Here is a 13,229-nt window from a genome sequence, read left to right as displayed (position 1 = left end):
CTTTCTAATCTCTAGTCTGAGCCTCCCCTAGTGCACCTTGAGGCCATTGGCCCTTGTCCTGTCCCTTGGGAGAAGAGCCCAGCTCCCTCCTCTCCACAACCTCCTTTCAGGTAGTTGTAGAGAGCAATGAGGTCTCCCCTCAGCCTCCTCTTCTCCAGGCTAAACACCCCCAGCTCTCTCAGCTGCTCCTTGTAAGACTTGTTCTCCAACCGCTTCCCCAGCTTTGTTGCTCTTCTCTGGACACGTTCATGAGTCCCTCATGGCCCGAGCATCACCTCGCCCTGAGGAGCTCCCCCTTCCCTGGCCGCCTGAAGGGGCCTCTTGTGCGGCTGGACCCCGAACAAGGCAGCGATTGTGTCTGTGTGTCCGGACGGTCGGGGCTTCTGCCGTAGAGCCGCGTTCTGGAGCCGCAGTAAAACGGCTGCGTCCAACCCGCGCCTGCGGGCTCGGCTTTATTGAGCTGCTCGGCAGGATTTGGGGAGGCTGTTACGAGGCCACGGGAATTGCGGGCGGGGAGGTAATGTCCCACATTTCAAGCTGCTGCGGCGATAAGGATGTAGGAATAAATGTGTGGCGCTCTGCGTGGGAAGAGGTGGAGAGCTGGCTGCCCGGGGTGCATCTCATGGGCTGCACCACGGGCTGCGATGGGATTTGGGGCCGGCTGAACTCTGCAGGGCAGAGTGTGATGGTGTGTGGTGCCACGAGAGCTGGGAAGAGCTGATGCCTGGGAGGTGACGCTGCATCCTCGGCTCCCAGCTGCTGTTTTCAGCCTCTCCCATCTCTTTTCCTAACAGAATCACACAGAACCACCAGGTTGGAAAAGACCCACTGGATCATTGAGTCCAACCATTCCCATCAATCACTAAACCATGTCCCTCAGAACCTCATCCACCCGTCCCTTAAACCCCTCCAGGGAAGGTGACTCAACCCCCTCCCTGGGCAGCTGTTCCAGTGCCCAATGACCCTTTCCGTGAAATACTTTTTTCCTGATGTCAAGCCTGAACCTCCCCTGGTGGAGCTTGAGGCCATTCCCTCTCGTCCTGTCCCCTGTCACTTGGGAGAAGAGCCCAGCTCCCTCCTCTCCACAACCTCCTTTCAGGTAGTTGGAGAGAGCAATGAGGTCTCCCCTCAGCCTCCTCTTCTCCAGGCTAAACACCCCCAGCTCTCTCAGCCGCTCCTCTTCTTCTCCAGCCCCCTCACCAGCTTTGTTGCTCTTCTCTGGACTCGCTCCAGAGCCTCAACATCCTTCTTGTGGTGAGGGGCCCAGAACTGAACACAGGATTCGAGGAGCGGTCTCACCAGTGCCGAGTCCAGAGGGAGAAGAACCTCCCTGGACCTGCTGGCCACGCCGTGTCTGATCCAAGCCAAGATGCCATTGGCCTTCTTGGCCACCTGGGCCACTGCTGGCTCATGTTCAGTCGCTGTCAACCAACACCCCCAGGTCCTTCTCCTCCAGGCAGTTTCCAGCCAGACTTCTCCTAGTCTGTAGCTGCTCAGGGTTGTTGTGCCCCAAGTGCAGGACCCGGCATTTGGCCTTGTTAAACCTCCTGCCATTGGTCTCAGCCCAGTGGTCCAGCCTGTTCAGGTTCTTTTGGAGCCTCCCTGCCCTCCAGCAGGTCCTCAATACCTGTCTGGCAGTGCAGAGGGGTTTCTGGCTGTGGGACTAATGGGGTGGCACATGGATCTCCCACTGCATCCAAGCAAGGGTCCCCACCCCAGGCGTCCTCATGCTGGTGGTGGGTGCCGGCGCCCACGTTTGAGGTTCAGTCGTGCAGCCAGCCGTGAACCCCAACCGGAGCAAGGATCAGCGCCAGCCCTCGCTGTGGGATGAATGGGAGATGAACAGAGCCGGCACTGTTGGGGCAGCCCGAGGGCCACGCTCCGCCTCGGCTTTTCTGGAGGCGAAGGGGATGCCCCAGCATCCTGCCCTTCGGAAAAGCGAGAGGCCTCCCCCACCACCTCCTCTCCACAGCTGAAAACCAGCCCTGCGCCGTGGAAAGGCGTGGGATAAATCCTCGTTGTGATCCTGTTGGGTCCCGTGATACTACAAGCCAAGAGAAATGTCCTCATTATTTCCAGAATATTGAAGTCTAATAAATCCCGTCCTGCCTTATAGGATTTATTTCTCCGTTCATTGCTAGGAGACTCAGTCCCGTGTAATCCTATTGCTGCTCCAGGAGGTGGGAGGCAGCTTTCCGAAGCACAGAACCTGCGGAGCTGCAGGCAGGAGGATTCATCCTCCACCCGGGGATGGCTCCAGCCCCACAAGTGTCCCAGGATGCCCTGGTGGGGAGTCACCAACATCCATCCCATCTCATGGTCAGAGGGTGGCTGGGCCAACAGGCCATTAATCAGCAATTAGCCAATTAACACAGCATGGCACAACCTGCTCCCCTGGCCCCGTTTGCTCCTCCAGGACCCCGTTTGGGGGCTTCCAACACCTTCCCAGCTAGGACCCAGTGGGAAGAGCCGTGCTCGGCACATGGATGTGGCTCACCAGCCACCGGGAGACTCTCCCGAAGACAATGACGGACGCAGGAATACGGCTGGGAATTTCACCAACAAAGTGTTTTCCATAGTAACCGTTGCCGGGGCAACTTGCATCCCAAGCAGCATCCATCCCAAAACACCCCATCCCGTATCCACCAGGGTGGTGGGGAGCTGCGGTGCGGAACCAGAGGGCCCCTCACTGTACCAGCGGCACGGGGATGCTCCAGCTGCCCCAACCTGGCTCTGAGCAGCCCCAGTGCTGCAGGGACCCCGTATCACTCCACTTCTAATATTTTTTTTTTTATTATTTCATTTTCTTAGAGGTGGGAGAAGCCCAAGGTAGAGCTGTTGGTGCCTCTCGCCCCTTGGGCTGTGGGAGCAGCGGGTGCGGGAGCCGCTGCCACCTCAGGGTGCTCAGCACACGCGAGCAGCGATTTTGGCTCCGATGCATCAAAAATGGTCGGGATTGAGTATCGACAGGAGAGGCTTTGATCTCAGCATCACCGCGGGGAGGGGGAGAAATGAAATCCCTGCTGCTTTTAAGTATGAAAGTGAGGAGCTGGTGGCCTCTTGGTGGCCGTGTGATGGCAGGTTCACCCTAGGGCCACCCTGGAGATCCCAAGAGAGACCCTCGTTGCCGGCTCAAGGTCTCCCTGTGACCTCGTGGGATCATCTGCAGTGGTGGGAGTGGGGCTGGGGACACCCTTGGGGCTCAGCCCCTGCGCTGTCACCGCTGTCACCAGCAAAAGGAAACCTCAGTCCTCCAGCTGCGCCTGCGGTTTGCGGGCACGACCGCAGTCCCTGCTGCTGGGAACCTCCTGCCCTCAGCCGTGCCTCAGTTTCCCCATTCACCAGCAACCCACAGGGGAGCTGCCGCCCAGCAGGAGAGGTTGCCGGCGCCGGGGGACAGTGGTGGCGTCTTTCGAGGAGCCAAAGGAGCCTTGACTCTTGGGGAAGGGCACACGTTGCAGTCTGGCCTTGAGGACTAGAGGAAGCCCCGTGGCTCTCACACTGGCGCTCTCACTGCCTGCTCACACCTGCACCCACCTGACCCCGCCACCCTTCACCTGCTCCGTGCGCACGTCCCCGCAGCGTGTGCACGTCCTGCGACTCCGTGCAGCTCTGTGTGTGCGTGTCCTGCAGCTCCTGCACGTCCCTGCAGTTTGTGTGTGCTGCACACCTGTGACTACGCAGCTCTGTGTGTGCATGTCCTGCAGCTCCTGCACGTCCCTGCAGCTTATGAGCATCTTGTGGCTCTGTGCAGCTGCACGTGCATGTCCTGCAGCTCCTGCACAGCCCTGCAGCTTGTGTGTGTGCTGCACGTCCTGTGACTCCATTCAGCTCCACATGCATGTCCTGCAGCTCCTGCACATCCCTGAAGCTTCTCTGTGCGTGCTGCATGTCCTGTGACTCCCTGCAGCTCCACATGCATGTCCTGCAGCTCCTGCACAGCCCTGCAGCTTCTGCGTGTGCTGCACATCCTGTGACTCCGTACAGCTCTGTGTGTGTGTCCTGCAGCTCCTGCATGTCCCTGAAGCTTGTGTGTGTGCTACACACCTGTGACTACGTAGCTCTGTGTGTGCATGTCCTGCAGCTCCTGCACATCCCAGCAGCTTATGGGCATCTTGTGACTCTGTGCAGCTGCACGTGCATGTCCTGCAGCTCCTGCACAGCCCTGCAGCTTCTGTGTGTGCTGCACGTCCTGTAAATCTGTTCAGCTCCACGTGCATGTCCTGCAGCTCCTGCATGTCCCTGCAGCTCCTGTGTGTGCTGCACACCTGTGACTACGCAGCTCTGTGTGTGCATGTCCTGCAGTTCCTGCACGTCCCTGCAGCTTATGAGCATCTTGTGACTCTGTGTGTGCTGCACGTCCTGTGACTCCCTGCAGCCACACAAGCATGTCCTGCAGCTCCTGCACAGCCCTGCAGCTTCTGTGTGTGCTGCACGTCCTGTAAATCTGTTCAGCTCCACATGCATGTCCTGCAGCTCCTGCATGTCCCTGCAGCTTCTGCGTGTGCTGCATGTCCTGTGACTCCCTGCAGCCGCACAAGCATGTCCTGCAGCTCCTGCACAGCCCTGCAGCTTCTGTGTGTGTGCTGCACGTCCTGTGACTCCGTTCAGCTCCACGTGCATGTCTTGCAGCTCCTGCATGTCCCTGCAGCGTGTGTGTGTGCTGCACACCTGTGACTACGCAGCTCTGTGTCTGCATGTCCTGCAGTTCCTGCACGTCCCTGCAGCTTATGAACATCTTGTGACTCTGTGCGTGCTGCATGTCCTGTGACTCTGTGCAGCTGTGTGTGCCTGTCCTGCAGTTCCTGCCGAGCCCTGCAGCGTGTGCATACTGCACACCCGTGAGGGGCCTGTCGTGTGTCCGTTGCACACCGGCTGCAGCCCCGTTACCCCTCGCACACCCGGGTGGGCGGGGCCAAAGGAGCAGCGGGGCGAGCGGAGTGGGCGGGGCCTAAGGACGTGGGCGGGGCCAGGTGAGTGGGCGTGGCGAATAGGAGCCAGCGGAGCCAATGGAGGCGAGCGCAGCCAAGGGAGTGGGCGGGGCAAGCGGAAGTGGGCGTGGCCAAATGTCAACAGCGGGTGGCAGGGTGGGCGTGGCCAAGCGGGGTGGGCGTGGCCATCGGGGCTGGCGGCGGGCGGAGCCAATGGGGGCGAACGCCGCCAGCGCTGTGGGCGTGGCCACGGCGACGCGGGTGCGGCGAGCCGGGTGGGCGTGGCCTGCGCAGCCGACCCAGCCAATGGGTGGGCGCGGCCAAGCGCGTCTGCGGGGCTGGCGCGGCCAATCGGCGGGCGTGTCCGGGCGGGGTGGGCGGGGCCCGCGGCGCCGACGCAGCCGATGGGTGGGGCGTGGTTATGCTGGTGGGCGGGGCCTGTGGCGCTGACGCAGCCAATGGGCGGCCGTGTTCTGGTGGTGGGCGGGGCCTGGGGCGCTGACGCAGCCAATGGGCGGGCGGGGCCCGGCGGTGGGCGGGGCCCGGGCCGCGCGCTGTAATGCTGCTCCCGCCGCCGCCGCCGCTGCGCCGCCCGCCCGCGCCGCCGCCGCCCCCGGCCCGGCCCCGGCCCCCGGCCCCCCAGCGCTAGGGCCGGCGCGCCCCGCGGGAAGATGAACTACCTGGTGAGCGGGGAGAGGGGCGGGAGGGAAGGGGGGGGTGGGGGGAGCGGGCGGGCTCCGCCGCCGCCGCCGTGACCTTGTCCGCGCCTCCCGGCGCCGCGGGGACGCCCGGCGGGGTCCCGGGGGGAGGGGAAGGGGGGGGGGGGGGGGAGGTCCGGCCGCGGGGCACGGCGGGACGTGGCGGGGAGGCGGCGGGCCGGGGGCGGCCCCGGCTGAGTCACCGCGCTGGCACTTCCTCCGGCGGCGGCGGCGGGGGCGGAGCGGGGACCCCCCGGCCCGGGCGGCGGCACCGCCCCCGGGAGCCACCGGCCCCGACAGCCCGGCAGAGGCACCGCCACCCGCCCCGGACACCGGCGGCGAACCGGCCCCGGGCTCCGTTGTCCCGGTTCCGGGCTCCGTCAGCCGTCCCAGCCCGGGGCACCATTATCCCAGCCCAGGGCAGCGCCATCATCCCAGCTCTGGTGACCGCTGTCCCAGCTCTGAGCCCCAGCATCATCCCAGCTTTGGTGGCCATCGTCTCAGCTCTGGGCACCGTCATCTTCTCAGCTTTGGTGACCAATGTCCTGGCTCTGGGCACCATCATCATCCCAGCTGCGGTGACCATCGTCCCTGCTCTGGTGACCATTGTCCCAACCGGGGGCACCATCATCATCCAAGCGCTGGGCACCGTCCCAGCTCTGGGCTCCGTCTCCATCCCAGCTCCCGGCACCATCCCAGCTCTAGGCTCTGTCTCCATCCCCTCATCAGGCACCATCCCGGCTCTGGGCTCCATCTCAGCTCTGGGCTCCGTCTCCATCCCAGCTCCCAGCACCATCCCAGCTCTAGGCTCCATCTCCATCCCCTCGCTGGGCACTGTCCCAGCTCTGGGCTCCATCTCCATCCCCTCACCAAGCACCATCCGGGCTCTGGGCTCCATCTCCATCCCCTCGCTGGGCCGCGTCCCAGCTCTGGGCTCTGTTTCCATCCCCTCGGGCACCGTGTCCGGCTGGGATGCCGGCCCAGCGGCCAGCAGGCCCTGGCTCACCGCGGCGGCACGGGGCTCTCTTGCAGAACGTGCTGGCCAAGGCGCTGTACGACAACGTGGCCGAGTCTCCGGACGAGCTCTCCTTCCGCAAGGGCGACATCATGACGGTGCTGGAACGCAACACGCAAGGGCTGGATGGCTGGTGGCTCTGCTCGCTCCACGGCCGGCAGGGCATCGTCCCGGGGAACCGCCTCAAGATCCTGGTGGGGATGTACGACAAGAAGCAGCAGCAGCAGCCGCCGCAGCAGCCGGCAGCCGGTGCGGCGCAGGGGCAAACGCAGCCGCCCCAGCCGGCTCTGCCTTTCCACCAGCAAGGCGGGTACCCCCCGCTGTCGCCCGCCTCGCAGTACACCCCCATGCACTCTGCCTACGCCCCCCAAGGGGACAATGTCTACCTGATGCCGGTCCCCAGCAAGGGACAGCAGGCTCTCTATCCGGGCTCGGCGCCCACCGGACAGTTTCCGCCTGCTCCGGCTAAGCAGCCGCCGGCCTTTCCGAAGCAGACGCCTCCCCACGCCTTCCCCGGCCCCGGCCAGGACATCTACCAGGTGCCCCCATCCCTGGGCCAAGCGGCGGAGGTGTATCCCGGGGGCTCCGCCAGCCCCCCCCAGGACGTCTACCAGGTTCCCCCCTCGGCCAGCCAGGCTCAGGAGATCTACCAGGTGCCCCCGTCGCTGGACATGAGGAGCTGGGAAGGGCACAAACCCCAGGGAAAGGTAGGATGGGGGTCCTGGGGGGTGGCAGCGCGGTTGCGGGGTGCTCTGTGGTTCGTGGTGGTGAGCGGGTGCCAGAGCTGGGGGGCTCCCGCTGCCGTCTCTTGGAGTGGGAAGTCGTTGGGCTCATCCCGAGGGGGTGGGCATCGTCCCCACACTGCGGGCACATGGGGGGTCCCCGCAGTGGCTGCGGTGCCTCAGTTGGTGTGGGCTACCCAGCTTGGGGCTGGCACAGTGTTTGGTGCTTGGATCCTCTTGGACTCTCACGTGGGCTCTGCCGGTACCACCTGGGGTGGGCACGGGGTGATGGTAACCCAGGAGCCACTTGGCGATGCCCCTTGTCTGGAGGTGGCTGTGGTACCAGGCGCGGTGCTGAGATGTTTTCTTCCCCCTGGGAGCGCGGGCAGGGGCAGGCAGCCAGCGCCTTCTGGCTGTGCCAGGGAGCTCGCCAGTGCTTGCCGGTTGGGTTTGCTGGTGAGCCACCCGCCTGTCCCCAGCGTGGGGACTCTGTCCAGGGCAGTCTAACGGCTACATCCTGCTCCCAACTCTGCCCCTTCCCGGGCACGTCATCCTGGGGAAGAGGAGCGAGGCGCTTTAGGCATCGTGTTTTCCGGGAAGGCTACCCTGCCTCACACCCCTGGGAAGCAGCCGGTGCAGGGGAGCCCTGCCAAGTCGTTGCCGGGGCACGGGGAGCATCCTCAGAGGGCTGCTCAGCCCTTCCTGTGCCCGGCATCGGCTGGGCAGGGTGCCCTGCTCCTCTGGTTTGGATATTTGCCCCTCTCACGTCCCTACAGTGCGCCAGGGTGGGCACCAAGCCGCAGGCAGGGATCGGCAAGTGCCCTGAGGGCGTTGGCGGATCCGTAGGGGTGTTGGCAGCTCCCTGGGCACGGCTCGGTGCCCGAATCGGCCGTTCCCTTCTGCACGCTGTGGCCGTGCTGGCTGGGCTTTGTCTCTTGCCGAGGCTCGCCGCTATAAATAACTGGTGATATCATCCCCCCGTCCCCGGCATCGCTGGGAGCAGCGTGCACGCCTGGCCAGGGAGCGCCCTCCCGTGGGCACCGCTTTGCCCGGTGCCGGACAGTCTGGTCCGGAATCCGGCACCCATCTTCTCTCCAGCCCCATCGCCGGCGTTTTGAGGAGGATGACGTGCCGTGGGGACAGGCTGGAGATGCTCAGCAGTGCCCACCTCGTCCCTTTCCCTCTTCCCAGGTGCTGGTGCCCACTCGTGTGGGGCAGGTGTACGTCTACGACTCCCCCAAGGGCGAGCAGGACGAGTACGATTTCCCTCGCCACCTCCTCTCCACGGGCTCCCAGGAGATCTATGATGTGCCGCCTGTCCGAGGAGGGATCCCGAGCCATTTCAGCCAGGAGGTGAGGCTGGTTGAGGGGTGGGGCTTCCATCCGCGGGCACAGGAGATGCTCTGGTACAGCCCGGGCTCCAAGCCGGGCAAATTACACCAGAGCTGGGCATGCTGTGGGCCTCAGGGCTGCTCCTGCTGGTCCCTGGGAGGAGGTGGGTACCCTCACCGACCCTGATGCACTGTCCTGTGTGCCCTGCTCCAGGTTTATGACACCCCCCCCATGGCAGTGAAGGGTCCCAATGGGCAGGACCCGGGGCAGGAGATCTACGACGTGCCCCCCAGCGTGGAGAAGAACCTGCACCAAACTGTAAGCGCTGCTGGGAAGCTCCCAGCTTCTCCATATATAGAATCATAGAATCACCAGGTTGGAAAAGACCCACTGGATCATCGAGTCCAACCATTCCCATCAATCACTAAACCATGTCCCTCAGCACCTCGTCCACCTGTCCCTTAAACACCTCCAGGGAAGGTGACTCAACCCCCTCCCTGGGCAGCTGTTCCAGTGCCCAATGACCCTTTCCATGAAACATTTTTTCCTGATGTCAAGTCTGAACCTCCCCTGGTGGAGCTTGAGGCCATTCCGTCTCGTCCTGTCCCCTGTCACTTGGGAGAAGAGCCCAGCTCCCTCCTCTCCACAACCTCCTTTCAGGGAGTTGTAGAGAGCAATGAGGTCTCCCCTCAGCCTCCTCTTCTCCAGGCTAAACACCCCCAGCTCTCTCAGCCGCTCCTCGTAAGGCCCGTTCTCCAGCCCCCTCACCAGCTTCGTGAGACGCATTTTACAGTGAGAACAATCATTCACCGGAACAAACTCCTGTTAAGCCTCAACCATGTCCCCCCAGCTTGTGGGGAGGGGGGGGTTAGGGCGTAACAACTCCCCAAGGGTTGTGATGGCACCGGAGGCTTTCAAGATACAAGGGGATGGGTTGTGAGATGTTCTCATCTAGGGGATGAGGTTGGGCCAGGTGGTCTTTCAAGGTCTCTTCCAACCAGGGCTGCTTTAGGGTTTTGCAATTCCCACCCTAAAGGTGTTCAAGGCCAGGTTGGATGGGGCTTGGAGCACCCTGATCCAGCGGGAGGTGTCTCTGTCTATGGCAGGGGGGGTTGGAACGGGATGGGCTTTAAGATCCTTCCGACCCAACCCCCTCTATGCCATGCGAGGCCAGGGGGGCTGCGGCAGGGCTGTGCCAGCGTCCCTGAGGGCAGGGACACGCCTGGGCTGTGTGGCTTCATCCCAGCGCGCACCCAGCACAGTCCGGCGCGCCCGGAGCTGGCACTTACGTGCACCGCAGCACGGCCCAGCCCTCCCGTGCGCCCGCACGTGCCCTGGAGTGGCTCTCCCAGCAGTGCTGATGGCTCCTGCCGCTGCCCTTGCAGGTGTACGACGTGCCCCCCTCGGTTAGCAAGGACGTGCCGGATGGCCCGGCCCGGGAGGAGACCTACGATGTGCCCCCGGCCTTCGCCAAGCAGAAAACCTTCGACCCCTCCCGCCACCCCCTCATCCTGGCTCAGCAGGAGCCCTACTCGCTGGATGACGTCTACGACGTGCCGCCAGCGGCTGGGAAAGGTGCCCCCGAGCCGACGCTCTCTCATGAGATCTACGACGTGCCCCCCAGCCTCAAGAAGCTGGGGGGGTCGGCCTTCCCCTCCCAGGAGGTGTACGACGTGCCCCGGGACCTGCACGCCCCGGGCAAGGGTTCCCTGGACATGGAGGGCGAGTACATCTATGACGTCCCACCACAAGTGGACCGTGAGGCCAAAGGCGCTGACGTCAAGCGCCTCTCGGCCTCCAGCACGGGCAGCACCCGCAGCAACATCTCCACATCCTCGCTGGACGTGGTGCCCGTGAAGGAGCCGGCCAAGGGAGCCGGCAAGGAGTTCTCCCTGGACTTGGACGCCGCCATTGAGACGCTGGCCAAGCTCCAGCACGGCGTCGGCGGTGCCGTCTCCTACCTCATGTCCTTCATCGGCGCCAACTGGCGCAGCCCTGAGCACATGGAAGCCAACGCTGCCAGAATCCGTGGGGCAGCCGAGGACGTCCGCACAGCCCTCCGGGACCTGCTGGAGTTTGCACGGGGGGCGGTGGGCAACGCCGCCCAGGCTTCCGACCGTTCCCTCTATGCCAAGCTCAGCAAGCAGCTGCAGAAGATGGAGGAGGTTTACCAGGCCCTGGCGCGGCACGGCCAAGCGCTGGACGCTTGCCACTGGGCCCCGAGCGCCCTGGCCGGCGGCAAGCCGGGCACGGATGACTTGGAACACTTTGTCATGCACTCGCGTGGCGTCCCCGATGACACCAAGCAGTTGGCCTCCTTCCTGCACGGCAACGCCTCCCTCCTCTTCAAACGGACAAAGCCGGCGGCGGAGAGCGGTGGCCACGGGCCCCCTCACCCCTCTGACAAGGCCAGCAGCATCCAGTCGCGGCCACTGCCCTCCCCGCCCAAGCTGCTGGCCCAGGAGTCGCCTGACGGGCCCTACGAGAACAGCGAGAGCGGCTGGATGGAGGATTACGACTACGTCCATCTCCAGGTGGGTGCAGGCAGGGGTTGGATTTTGTGATCGGGGCATCAGGCAGCTTCGGCTGCAGCGGGGCTTCTGCCACCCACATCTTGCTTTTACCTTCCAGCTTGAGGACTGTGGGGACCTGGAGTGTCCCAGGGCAGGCAGGTGCTCGCTCCTGACAAGGCTGGTGTTGCTGACCCTTATGTCGTGCCCCTTCCTTCCCCACAGGGCAAGGAGGAGTTTGAGAAGACCCAGAAGGAGCTGCTGGAGAAAGGGAACATCATCCGGCAGAGCAAGGACCAGCTGGAGCACCAGCAGGTGAAGGAGCCCTGCAGGGCACAGCTCTTGGGGTGGGACGCAGGGTTTTGGATGCTGTTCCTTTTGCAACCCCTGCTGCCAAGCTGGACCATGGGCTTCTCCTGCTTGGCTGTCCCTGTGGTGGGTTCCAACTCACCTCCTGTGCCAGTGCTGTGCCAGTGGAGAGGGGCAGCAGCTCCTTGCTCCTGGAGAGGAGCCTGGCACCACTCTCCTGGGGCTGGCACTGTCCCTTGCTGTTTTTCCCGGGGCACAGATATCACCCGGGGCTGGTGACCCATGCTGGTGGCTCCGGGGAGGGGACTGGGCGCTGGCTCGGTGTCTATCCTGCCTCACACCTTTCCCTCCCGCAGCTGAAGCAGTTTGAGCGGCTGGAGCAGGAGGTGACGCGCCCCATCGACAACGACCTGTCCAACTGGAGTCCCCCCCAGCACTACGGCCCCACGCGGAGCGGTGGCTCCTTGTGTCCAGCCGACCGTCAGCTCCTCCTCTTCTACTTGGAGCAATGTGAGGCGAACCTCACCACCCTCACCAATGCCGTTGACGCCTTCTTCACTGCTGTCAGCACCAACCAACCCCCTAAGATCTTCGTGGCCCACAGCAAGTTCGTCATCCTCAGCGCCCACAAGCTCGTCTTTATTGGGGACACGCTGTCCCGCCAGGCCAAGGCCCAGGATGTCCAGCAGAAGGTGATGCACTACAGCAACCTCCTCTGCGAGATGCTCAAGGACATCGTGGTGACCACCAAGGCAGCTGCCCTCCACTACCCCTCTCCTTCTGCCTCTAAGGACATGGTGGAGCGCGTCAAGGACCTTGCCAACAGCACGCAGCAGTTCAGGATGGTGCTGAGCCAGCTGGCAGCCATGTGATGGCCTTAGGCTGCTGTCCCCTCCCCACGACCCCCACCCTGTCCCCAGACACGTGTCCCCCTCCACAAGAGCCCTTTCTGCCCGGTGTAAGTGGACATGTACATAGAGACTCCCACGCGCACTGGGGGCCTGGGGCTCCCCTGGTAGAGGGGTGAGGGGCTGTGGCCATCATCCTCTTTCCTCTTCATCCTCCCGCTGGCCAGAGGACAGGGTTGGTTTCAGAGCCGTGCCTGTGATGAAGCAAAGCCAGGAAGTGGATTCCTGCGCCCTCCCTCCCTCCTGTCCTCTCTGTACAAAGCTGGGGGATGTTCCTGGCATGGAGGCCATGGGGACCACATCCCCATTGAAGCCAGAGAGGGGTGTGCCTGGCAAGCCGGAGTGATGCTGTGGCTACTCCCCTCTTCGAGGAGGCTCCTAGATGGTCTCTGGTGGCCAGCAGATTTTAATGGTTTGAGAGCCACCCTGTGCAGTGGGGCAGGGAGGGCTTGTGCTGCCCCCCTGTACGACAGGGGCTGTGGGTAAGGATTCTCGAGGGGTTAGAGGTGACTGCGGGGGGTGGGAGCAGGAGGAGGCTGATCTGTGCATTCTCATGTCTCTGATGTTGCTATCGGACCAGCTGTAACTGAAACGCAAACTGAAATTGGTGCCTTTTGAACACAGGGGAAGCTTCCGCTGGTTCCCGGAGCTACGGAGTCGCAGCCCCCCGAAACTCAGCCCCCCACCCCCAGCAGCATAAAGATTTGCCTAGAAACCCCCCCAGCTCCAGGGTATCTGTGAATGTCGGCAGTAGGGAATGCCGGGGCAGGGGAGGGGGCGTGTTGTCCCCCAAAGAAAGCTTGG

The 13,229-nt window shown here is 63.6% G+C and overlaps 2 protein-coding genes across 3 annotated transcripts in view; one reads left to right on the top strand and one right to left on the bottom strand.

The window, feature by feature from the left end:
• The window catches only part of AMFR (autocrine motility factor receptor), a 414,702-nt gene that overhangs the window by 278,095 nt on the left and 123,378 nt on the right, over positions 1-13,229 (bottom strand). The gene's annotated exons all lie outside the window — the stretch shown is intronic.
• Positions 5,481-13,143, top strand: BCAR1 (BCAR1 scaffold protein, Cas family member). Of its 2 annotated transcripts, XM_069868677.1 has the most exons (7): positions 5,481-5,614; positions 6,662-7,351; positions 8,558-8,719; positions 8,912-9,016; positions 10,084-11,232; positions 11,434-11,523; positions 11,874-13,143. In XM_069868677.1, exons 1-7 carry the CDS (start codon positions 5,603-5,605, stop codon positions 12,387-12,389), a joined length of 2,724 nt encoding a protein of 907 aa, XP_069724778.1. In that variant the 5' UTR covers positions 5,481-5,602; the 3' UTR covers positions 12,390-13,143. The 2 variants fall into 2 exon arrangements, with proteins under 2 accessions (XP_069724778.1, XP_069724776.1); XM_069868675.1 differs by lacking the exon at positions 5,481-5,614 and having other exon boundaries at positions 6,587-7,351.

This window comes from Phaenicophaeus curvirostris, chromosome 14 (assembly GCF_032191515.1).
Source record: "Phaenicophaeus curvirostris isolate KB17595 chromosome 14, BPBGC_Pcur_1.0, whole genome shotgun sequence".
In the NCBI taxonomy this organism is placed as follows: Eukaryota; Metazoa; Chordata; class Aves; order Cuculiformes; family Cuculidae; genus Phaenicophaeus; species Phaenicophaeus curvirostris.
This window is presented reverse-complemented; position numbering and strand designations above follow the sequence as displayed.

Bases quoted from the DNA above. Each gene is read 5' to 3' on its own strand.
- BCAR1 (XM_069868675.1), top strand. From the start codon at position 6,602: ATGCCGGCCCAGCGGCCAGCAGGCCCTGGCTCACCGCGGCGGCACGGG. The intron at 9,017-10,083 runs GTAAGCGCTGCT...CTGCCCTTGCAG, and splicing joins AGAAGAACCTGCACCAAACT to GTGTACGACGTGCCCCCCTC. The intron at 11,233-11,433 runs GTGGGTGCAGGC...CCTTCCCCACAG, and splicing joins ACGACTACGTCCATCTCCAG to GGCAAGGAGGAGTTTGAGAA.